Genomic DNA, 11,284 nt, shown 5'->3' with positions numbered 1-11,284 from the left:
TTCTTCAGAGCTTCTTCTTAGCCATTCGGTCCCTAGTCTGTAACAGTGAATGGGATTCTTCCATCCTAAGTGCAGGACTCTGCACTTGTCCTTGTTGATCCTCATCAAGTTTTTTCTTGGCCCAATCCTCTAATTTGTCTAATTTGTCCCCACTATGATGGGGAAGAGCAGGAGAGCATGGTTCAGAGTTGGTCCGTTTGGCTTGATGACACCTGGGGATCCCTGTGCATGAAGACAATTCCAGTGAGAGCTGTGAGTAACTGTTGTTGGGTTTTTTTGGTTCATTGGTCATTTTGAAAGATTGGGGGGAAAACATAGTTTTGGATCATCCCAAAATGATATTTTAAAAAAAATTGGCAAAATAAAGTCAAAAAATTTATTTTGGGTCAAGCAAATCATTTCATCTGACCCCAAACCCAAAATGTTTTGTTTTAATTCTGATCTTATTTTTTAACACTAAAATTTTTTGAAGGGATCTTTAAAACAAAATCTCATTTTGAATCAAAAAATAATTTTGAAGCCATCAAAACAGAACTTGATTTTTATTCAATTTTTATCTTAATTTTGTAGTCTAGTTTTTGTGGTTTTGAGTGAAACAATTTGGCAAAATTGACATAAATATGCAAACTGTTTCACTTGATCCAAATTGTTTGTTTGGTTTTTTAGTGAAAAAGAGTTTTGTCTGAAAAATGTTGCCTGTGTCTATCAACAGATTGCTATCATGCCATCTCTCTGGCCTTTTGGCAAGCATCTGTTGTGAAATGCTGGCAGTAATGGGAGATGAGATTTCTTACATTTTTGTAGGATCTGTCCCCATAATTTCTTGGCAACTGAAATTAATAAATAATAATCCAGAATAAAAGTAAGTAAAAGTAGATTAAAGAAAAACCCCTTTGAAGCAGGATGGTCTTTTGGTTAAGACACTGGGCTGGAATGCAATGAAGCTGGGTTCAGTAAGGAATATAAGAACTGATGCACTGAGTGAGACCCATGGTCCATCCTCTCCTGCATCCTCTCTGCCTCCAAATCCCTGTGCTACACTGAGCAAGTTCCTTCATCTCTTTGTGCCCCATCTCCCCATCTGTAAGGTGAGGATAATAGCCATCTCTTTTCCTGCCTTTTCTTTGTCTTGTCTGTGTAGACTGAGATCTTCAGGGCAGAGACTAAAGCAGGGCCCAGCCCAGTGTGCCTTTAGGTGTTACAATAATCCATATAATAAATGGTAACCGGACAATACTCTTGAGTGGTGTCATAATTTAATTTCATCCTTCCACTCTTGCTCCTCTCCCACCTTTTGTCTGTTCTGCTTATTAAACTGTAGTTTCCCAACACAGGGACACTGCTCAGCATCATCATCAGCTGGGTTTGTGCAGTGGCTTCTACAATGGGGGTTTGCTGTTGATAAAGAACCCTGTTCCACCACCATTCTGTGCCTCAGTTTCCCCCATCTGTAAAATGTGGATAATAATCTTTACTTACCGATCAGGTAATGGTGAAGATAAACACATTAATATGTTTTAAGCAGTCATATGCTGGAGACATGGGGTGCAGATAAGTAACTTTTGACATTGTGTATATTTTCAGCTAACAAGTTTGTTTTAATTGAATGGCTAGAGGACAAAACCCCTGAGAGACCTGAATAATAACAAGTTGTTTTTGCCTTTGTTGAGTTTATTTAAAAACAAACAAAAGAAAGGCCTGGGATTTAAAGCCACCTTTGAAATATCTCAAACCCTTTTGCAGGCAACCCTTGGAACCTTTGGGTTTATTCAAAGGGCAGTGGACCTGAGAAATGAACGAATCACTCTTAACCCTTATTCTTTTAGTTGATTGATCTTTTCCCCACAGTCTTGTATGGACATTTTTATTCTTTTAGCCTTTGCTTATTTCCAGTTTATTGTGTTTACCTTTTTGAACCTGGGGCAGTGAATCAGATTCACATCACGGGACAAACTGCAAATACTCTGTAATCTGCTGAAGAAAATAAATGAACAATTGCTATGCATACACACACAACCAAAACTATGGTTCACAACAATTCCAGCCCATTTATAGTCTAACCTAGTGAAAATCTGTAACAATGTAGCATTGTAAATTCATGCCTCCTGTATCATATGAGTTTCAGTTCCGTTACAAACACATTTTTATTAAATGTATCATACACTGGCAAACAATTTAATTTATGTTTGTTTTATTTGTTTTTTTCCCCACACCTGGAGCCAATGAGAGGTACCCTAGTCTTCTACAATACCTGGCACTGTTCTGCAACTTTGTCTGAGGAATTAGCTTTAGTGATCCCTTTGTTTAATAAATCCAGATCCTATACTTTTACAACTGAAGACACTATGAATGAAGGTAAGTGGATTTTATAATGAATGTTGTGGTGATGAAAATACCACACTGAGGAATTTGTATATATATTGTTGAGAATTAATAACCAAATGATTGGAAAAGATATAAACTCTCAAACTTTGGAGCCTAAACTAACTTCTAAGTATTGGGGTTTAGGAGGGAAACTTTCCTTGTGGGCTGGTAATTACATAATTAACCACTAGGGGGCTCCTTACACTTTCCTTTAATTCAAAGCTGATAGTAGCCACAGCTGTAGATAGGTGATTGAATGAGATGGACAAGTAGTTTGATACAGTCTAGAAATGCCTATGTTCATAGAAATACAAATTAAGAGACTGGAATAAATGGACTACTGGTTAAATCCAGAATGAGGGGAGGACTAGACAAGGTTTTGTGGCTAAAAGAATGAGGAGTACTTGTGGCACCTTAGAGACGAACACATTTATTTGAGCATAAGCTCATAGGCTATTGTGGGCTAAAACCCACTTCATCAGATGCATGCAGTGGAAAATACAGTAGGAAGACATATATATATACACAAGGCACTGGACAGAGATTCAAAAACAGTGAGATAAAAAAACATGCAAAGACGTTAGGGTGACCAGACAGCAAGTTTGAAAAATCGGGACAGAGTGTGGGGGGTAATAGGTGCTCATATAAGAAAAAGCCCCAAATATCAGGACTGTCCCTATAAAATTGGGACATCTGGTCACCCTACATAGATGCAGCCCCTACCCCAAGAGCTGAAATGTGCATATCGATGCCCCACAAACACACACTTTTGGATTGTTTGGGAATCTATATAAAATACTACATAATACCAGGGTGGAACTGATATCTTTCTTTAGCGATCACTGTTTAAATTTAATTTTGAGCTGTTGCATTCTTCTCTGCTCCATCGTGGGCCATATTAATAACTTCCTCTCACTGGTATGTTCCTGGACAAATAAAAGAACAGCGTGCATCAGAATCACTGGTACGCCAGGTGTGCTTTACAGCACTCTGCAGCAAAATGGGGAAAGCAGCCAAGGAAGCCAGACACCAGCTTGTTCACCTGTCTGTTTAAGCCAGGTTGATGGCTGCTTTGCACGACTGGACCAATGCAGCTCTGGATCCCACAGCATAGCAGTAAATCTGGGGAGGTGATTGTTCCACTCTGTTCAGCGCTGGTGGGGCTTTGCCTGGAGTACTGCATCCAGCTTGGGCACCACAGTTAAAGAATTTGTGAGCAAATTGGAGAGAGTCCAGAGGAGAGTAATAACAATGATAGGCTGTTTAGCAAACATGAACTGTGAGGAAAGGTTGAAAGAACTGGGCATGTGTAGTCTAGAGAATAGAAGTCTGAAGTGCAGGGGGAGCATCCATAATAATGGCCTTCAAATATGTAAAAGGCTGTTACAAAAAGGACAGCGATCAGTTGTTCTCTGCATCAGCCTAGGATAGGACAAGAAGCAATTGGCTTAGCTTGCAGCAGGGGAGATTTGGGTTGGGTATCAAGAAAAGCTTTCTGGGTCTATGGCTACACTAGAGAGCCTACGGGGGTAACAGCAGGCAGCTAATGCAGAGATAACAGCGATGGCAGCGATGTCAAGTGGCACCAGACTACAGCATCATCAGCATTGGTCAATGTCCTTCCCTTCTCATTTTCAGGGCTGAGAGGTGAACACACCTCCGGATCTTTGCTGACCAAGGACAGCCAACCGTAAGCGGGGTGCAGCGGAGGGAAAGGGAGTGGCGTGTTAAAGGGACTTTCATTCATCGGATTTTCTCTCCACACGGTGGGAATCTGAGGCAGAGGACACTGCCCGACGCACAGTGAGGTGGGTGTTTGGGTGGTTACGTGCTTTGGAATCGTGGTTGTGGGTGTTTCACAAAATTAACACCAGGTTCCCTTTCCCTTGTAATAAAAGTTCTCTTTTGTTACATACAGACTCATTGCTTGCTAGTGGGGCAGTTATTGCCTTTTAGAAGTGCCCTGGGATGGTGTTTAGTTTTCTCAGATTACTGGGTGGGGGCTGTTTTGTATTGTTAAGAGGAACTTCTAGATATTGCTGCCAACTCCACCTGGTAGAAGGATTACACGTACAAACAGAGCCTAGTATGATGCTGCCCTGATGTTATCTGGTTAAAGAAAAGATGTCCTTGAGGAAATGACTTAATCTACCTTTTGCCCAACTGTAAATTGGAGATAGTGTCTGCTTCCTTCATGCACAGGGGTGTCATGAGGCTAAAATCCATTGCTGACTGCTGTGATGACGATCACATATGTGTGGAGATAGATGGAACCTATGAACCTTTTGTGCTTTATCCCCCTTGAATGTGGTTTTTATCATTTATCTCTTCCCATCCCCACCCCCTGTCATGTAAGACATGATGAGAAATCTTCCATGGGAGAACAGAAGCTCCGTGTCAGAATTTATCCTGCTGGGATTCTCCAGCCAGCCTGGGATGCAGCTGCTGCTCTTTGCGGTCTTCCTGGCCATCTACCTAGCCATCCTCTTTGGGAACAGCCTAATTTTTGTCCTTATCAGGATCGACTCTCATCTCCACATGCCCATGTACTTTTTCCTGGCCAACCTCTCTTTTCTGGACATCAGCTACACCACCACCACTGTGCCGCAGATGCTGCTCCACCTCCTCTCCAAAAAGAAGAACATCTCTTACATCAGCTGCATCATCCAGATGTACATCTTCCTTTCCCTGGGGATAACTGAGTGCATCCTCTATGCTGTGATGGCCTATGACCGGTACGTGGCCATTTGCCACCCGCTGCACTACACCCTCATCATGAGCAGGTCGGTCTGTGTCAAGATGGCTGCCAGCTCTTGGGTGGGGGGTTTCTTCTTTGCCATGGTGCACACCGGCGTCGCCATGAGGCTGCCCTACTGTGGCCCAAACGAGATCAACCACTTCTTCTGTGAGGTGCCAGCCATTTTGAAGCTGGCTTGTGCAGACACACGGGTCACCGAGGTGGTGGTCTTCATGATGGGAGTGATACTGCTTATGACCCCAATCTTCTTGATCCTGGTTTCTTACATGTTCATCCTAGTGGCCATCTTGAGGATCTCGTCAGCTGAGGGGAGGTTAAAGGCCTTCTCCACCTGCACTGCACACATCACCAAGGTGACACTCTTCTGTGGCGCTGCCATGTTCATGTACATGCGTCCTGCCTCCAGCTACTCACCCGAGAGGGACAAATACTTCTCTTCCTTTTACAGTGTGGTGTCTGCCCTCCTGAATCCTCTCATCTACAGCCTGAGAAACAAGGATGTCAAAGGAGCTCTGGTCAAATTGATGGGTAAAAAATGACCCTTCAAGGGGGAAGAAGAATTGTCATGTGGTTCAGGACTCCTGGGTTCTTTCCCCAGCTTTAGGAGGGGAGAAGTGTTCAGTGGCTGGAGCAGGGAGGGGCTGGGACTCAGGACTCCTGGGTTCTAGTCACCATTCCGGGAGGGAAGTGGGATTTAGTGAGTTAGAACAGTGGGCACTAGGTATCACAAGTCCTGATTTCTATCCCTGGCTGTGGTCCAGAATAACTGGGAAAGTGTGTGACACTGGGAAAGTAAGGCACAGAGAAAGGGAATGAGCTGTGTTCAAAACCCAGGACTCTCCCTGACTGCCTGCCATACTGCCTTTCAATTTTGAGTTGTCTAAGTTAATAGAGCTGCCCTCTATTACGTTTTAAGTGAAGGCTCCTTAACTATTGAAATCACTGCTCCATCCATTGCATGTGGATTGACATCCTTAGATGGTTTAAGGCAATACAAGGTGTATCTATTCCCTAAGATGAAATTCACTCCTGTGTAAAGATCCAGCAGAAGACCTATGAAAGATCAGAATTTGCATTGGTTTAAAACTGGGGCAAATACCTGTGTGGACACATTGATGTTGGTTTATAAGGCAGATGTATACTTAATAGAATGGTGTCAATACACAAAGTTGCAGAAGTAAATGCTTCATTAAAGTATGTGCCAATCAGAGCATCATTGAACTTCAACTCTCAAAATAGGACATAAATGGTGCATGGGTATTTTCCTGGTCCTTTCCTTGTCTGTGAGTTTCAGCCCAAATCATTGGGAAAAGGTTGATTTTGTGGAGGATAAGTGGGCCAGTTATTAGTAGGGCTGGATTGCATGGGCAGGGACACATTCATTAACAATGGACCAATCCATCTTATGTTTGTTGGTTTGTATGTTTTTGTTAAATATGCATATAGAGACTGAGACACTTTATATAAATAAAAGTAATTAATTAATATCAATGACTAGCTCCAATAGGGATTTTTTTTTCATCCCTACATGTCAAAGCAGGTAATTATTATTAGCCACCTTTTACAGATGGGAAAATTAAGGCACAGGGTCCTGCAGTATCTAGCTCTAGGCAAATCCACCAACCAGTCCTATAGCCAGGAATAGAACTGGATTAAATTTAGAAGTATGAACAACAAGGGTGATGTCGTGGTGGGAGTCTGCTACAGTCCACCGGACCAGGGGGATGAGGTGGATGAGGCTTTCTTCCAGCAACTAACAGAAGTTGTTAGATCACAAGCCCTGGTTCTCATGGGTGACTTTAATCACCCCGATATCTGCTAGGAGAGCAATACAGCAGTGCACAGGCAATCCAGGAAGTTTCTGGAAAGTGTAGGGGACAATTTCCTGGTGCAAGTGCTGGAGGAACCAACTAGGGGAAAAGCTCTTCTTGACCTGCTGCTCACAAACAGGGAAGAAATAGTAGAGGAAGCAATAGTGGATGGGAACCTGGGAGGCAGTGACCATGAGATGGTCGAGTTCAGGATCCTGACACAAGGAAGAAAGGAGAGCAGTAGAACAGAGACCCTGGACTTCAGAAAAGCAGACTTCGACTCCCTCAGGGAACTGATGGGCAAGGTCCCCTGGGAGAATAACATGACGGGGAAAGGAGTCGAGGAAAGCTGGCTGTATTACAAAGAAACCTTATTGAGGTTGCAGGAACAAATCATCCTGATGTGTAGGAAGAAAAGTAAATATGGCAGGCGACCAGCTTGGCTTAACAGTGAAATCCTTGCTCGTCTTAAACACAAAAGAACAGCTTACAAGAAGTGGAAGATTGGACAAATAACCAGGGAGGAGTATAAAAGTATTGTTCAGGCATGCAGGTGTGAAATCAGGAAGGCCAAATCACACTTGGAGTTGCAGCTAGCCGGAGATGTTAGGAGTAACAAGAAGGGTTTCTTTAGGTATGTTAGCAACAGGAAGAAAGTCAAGGAAAGTGTGGGCCCCTTGCTGAATGAGGGAGGGAACCTAGTGACAGAGGATGTGGAGAAAGCTAGTGTACTCAATGCTTTTTTTGCCTCTGTCTTCACAGACAAGGTCAGCTCCCAGACAGCTGCACTCTGCAGCACGGTATGGGGAGGAGGTGACCAGCTCTCTGTGGAGAAAGAAGTAGTTCGGGGCTACTTAGGAAAGCTGGACGAGCACAAGTCCATGGGGCCGGATGCGCTGCATCCGAGGGTGCTAAAGGAGTTGGCCAATGAGATTGCAGAGCCATTGGCCATTATCTTTGAAAAATCATGGCGATCGGGGAAGGTCCCGGATGACTGGAAAAAGCTAATGTAGTGCCCATCTTTAAAAAAGGGAAGAAGGAAGATCCAGGGAACTACAGGCCAGTCAGTCTCACCTCAGTCCCTGGAAAAATCATGGAACAGGTCCTCAAGGAATCAATTCTGAACCACTTAAAGGAGGGGAAAGTGATCAGGAACAGTCAGCATGGATTCACCAAGGGCAAGTCATGCCTGACTAACCTAATTGCCTTCTATGATGAGATAACCGGCTCTGTGGATGAGGGGAAAGCAGTGGATGTGCTATTTCTGGACTTTAGCAAAGCTTTTGATACAGTCTCCCACAGTATTCTTGCCAGCAAGTTAAAGAAGTATGGGCTGGATGAATGGACGGTAAGGTGAATAGAAAACTGGCTAGATGGTCGGGCTCAACTGGTAGTGATCAATGGTTCCATGTCTAGTTGGCAGCTGCTATCAAGTGGGGTGCCCCAAGGGTCGGTGCTGGGGCCGGTTTTATTCAATATCTTCATTAACGATCTGGAGGATGGTGTGGACTGCACCCTTAGCAAGTTTGCAGATGACACTAAACTGGGAGGAGTGGTTGATACGCTGGAGGGTAGGGATAGGATACAGAGGGACCTAGACAAATTAGAGGATTGGGCCAAAAGAAATATGATGAGGTTCAACAAGGACAAGTGCAGAGTCCTGCACTTAGGACGGAAGAATCCCATGCACTGCTATAGACTAGGGACCGAATGGCTGGGCAGCAGTTCTACAGAAAAGGACCTAGGGGTTACGGTGGATGAAAAGCTGAATATGAGTCAACAGTGTGCCCTTGTTGCCAAGAAGGCTAATGGCATTTTGGGTTGTATAAGTAGGGGCATTTCCAGCAGATCGAGGGATGTGATCATTCCCCTCTATTCAGCACTGGTGAGGCCTCATCTGGAGTACTGTGTCCAGTTTTGGGCCCCACACTACAAGAAGGATGTGGATAAATTGTATAGATTCCAGCGGAGGGCAACAAAAATGATTAGGGGTCTGGAACACATGACTTATGAGGAGAGGCTGAGGGAACTGGGATTGTTTAGCCTGCAGAAGAGAAGAATGAGGGGGGATTTGATAGCTGCTTTCAACTACCTGAAAGGGGGTTCCAAAGAGGATGGATCTAGACTGTTCTCAGTGGTAGAAGATGACAGAACAAGGAGTAATGGTCTCAAGTTGCAGAGGGGGAGGTTTAGGTTGGACATTAGGAAAAACTTTTTCACTAGTAGGGTGGTGAAGAACTGGAATGGGTTACCTAGGGAGGTGGTGGAATCTCCTTCCTTAGAGGTTTTTAAGGTCAGGCTTGACAAAGCCCTGGCTGGGATGATTTAGTTGGGTTTGGTCCTGCTTTGTGCAGGGGGTTGGACTAGATGACCTCCTGAGGTCCCTTCCAACCCTGAGATTCTATGATTCTATGATTCTATGAACCCATGGCTGTTGAAACTAAGTTCAGTGCTCAATACATTAGATGACTTTGCAAGTATTTTCTAGTGATGGACAATTTTGATTTATCACCACACTTACCAAATAATTCCATTTAACTTTTCTTCAAAATTCCTGATCTCCCTTCAAATCTCTCCCTAGGCATATCTGTGCTGCAGAGTTCACTTGAGTCACTGACATCTGTGTCTGAGCACAATATGAAAAATAAAATATTTTTTTTTTAAATTTAAACGTAACCCATTTTTTTTTCTTTTTTACAATTTACCATTTGGAACAAATAAAAGTGTGAAGGAGTATGGTTGACCTACTTTCTTACATATTTTATATATTCTACCTTTTGAAGAAGTAAAAAAAAGCAAGGTAGGAGCTTGGGGAAAATAAGAACATAAGAACGGCCGTACCAGGTCAGACCAAAGGTCCATCTAGCCCAGTATCCTGTCTACTGACAGTGGCCAATGCCAGGTGCCTCAGAGAGAGTGAACCTAACAGGCAATGATCAAGTTATCTCTCTCCTGCCATCCATCTCCATCCTCTGACGAACAGAGGCTAGGGACACCATTCCTTAACCATCCTGGCTAATAGCCATTTATGGACTTAACCACTAGGAATTTATCCAGTTCCCTTTCAAACGCTATTATAGTCCTAGCCTTCACAACCTTCTCAGGTAAGGAGTTCCACAAGTTGACTGTGTGCTGCATGAAGAACTTCCTTTTATTTGTTTTAAACCTGCTACCTATTAATTTCATTTGGTGACCCCTAGTTCTTGTATTAAATGAAAATTCAAAATCTGAAAACAGAAAACAAAAATTTGGCAGGTTCCAAAAGTCAAAATGAAATGATATTTTTAATTCCAAATTTAGAATGTAGGACATTATTCAAAATTCACAGCGGAGCACATATTCTCTTTCAAGAATATGCGTGCTAACAATAAAATAAAAAATATCAAATATTTAGAAACTCAGGAAATGCAGTTTTAAAGTCGTGTTTCTCCAACAAGGCACCCAAACTGTCTAAATTCTGACCCACTAGAAATGCCTGCTGATTACATTCTCTTCTTTGTAGAATATAAAATGTATGTATAACAGAAAATTGGCTTTGCTATTTGTTTAATATAAACTTGTCTCATGCTGAATGTACTGCATGTTCACTGCACTAATCTTTGTTATTTACATGCACTTGCTCCATTTTCATGATCTGAATTGTCAGCAGTATGTGGAGCCAATCTAGCTTTTCCTCATATGACATTTAGACAATTGGAAGCACAGTGCCAGGTGTGATGCAACGAGGTACTTTTTGTCATGAGCACCTTGCAGGACAGATACTTTAATAAGGACTGGGTAGTGTGTGCCTTTGTTATGCTGCTTGTCTAAGCAATCACTTGTATGCTGTGTACTGTCAATGTCTGTGAGCTTGTCTACACGTACAGCGCTGCACTGGTTCAGCTGCGTCGCTGTAATGGTTAGTGAAGATGCTAACTATGCAGACAGGAGAGCTTCTCCCATATGTCACCTCCCTAGATTGACCAATTTAGGTTGGACATATTCCTGGAGGTTTCATCACATGACATTATCTTTAATTAAAGCTTCACCTTTAATTCCTGGAGACTCCAGGACAGACCCTGAGAGGCAGTAGCTGTGTTGATGGGAGAAGCCCTCCCACAGACCTAGCGCAGTCTACATCAGGAGTTTGGTAGGTATAACTGCATCCACACCCCTGAGCAATGTGGTTATACCGAGATAAATCCATATTGTAGACTAGGGCTAAGAAAAAAGCCGTAAAGCACCATGATCATTACTCAATTCAGCAAAAATGGTGTAAAAGACTAGAGGGCATGAGGAAATGGTGGGGAAAGTGAATGCTTTTCAAGGAAGAATAGAGGGCACCCAGATTCAGATGTGTCTGATGGCAGAT

General features: G+C 43.0%; 1 protein-coding gene across 1 annotated transcript; it reads left to right on the top strand.

Moving 5' to 3' along the window:
• The first annotated feature begins 4,725 nt into the window (after positions 1 to 4,725).
• On the top strand, positions 4,726 to 5,661 carry LOC123347055 (olfactory receptor 2A12-like). Its single transcript, XM_044984488.1, has one exon. It carries the CDS (start codon positions 4,726 to 4,728, stop codon positions 5,659 to 5,661), a length of 936 nt encoding a protein of 311 aa, XP_044840423.1.
• The last annotated feature ends 5,623 nt before the right edge of the window (positions 5,662 to 11,284 follow it).

The sequence above is a fragment of the Mauremys mutica genome, chromosome 12 (assembly GCF_020497125.1).
Source record: "Mauremys mutica isolate MM-2020 ecotype Southern chromosome 12, ASM2049712v1, whole genome shotgun sequence".
Lineage (NCBI taxonomy): Eukaryota > Metazoa > Chordata > Testudines > Geoemydidae > Mauremys > Mauremys mutica.
The sequence above is the reverse complement of the archived record's forward strand: the minus strand, read 5'-3'. Positions and strand labels throughout refer to the sequence as shown.

Coding starts and splice junctions, on each gene's coding strand:
- LOC123347055 (XM_044984488.1), top strand. CDS start 4,726: ATGAGAAATCTTCCATGGGAGAACAGAAGCTCCGTGTCAGAATTTATC.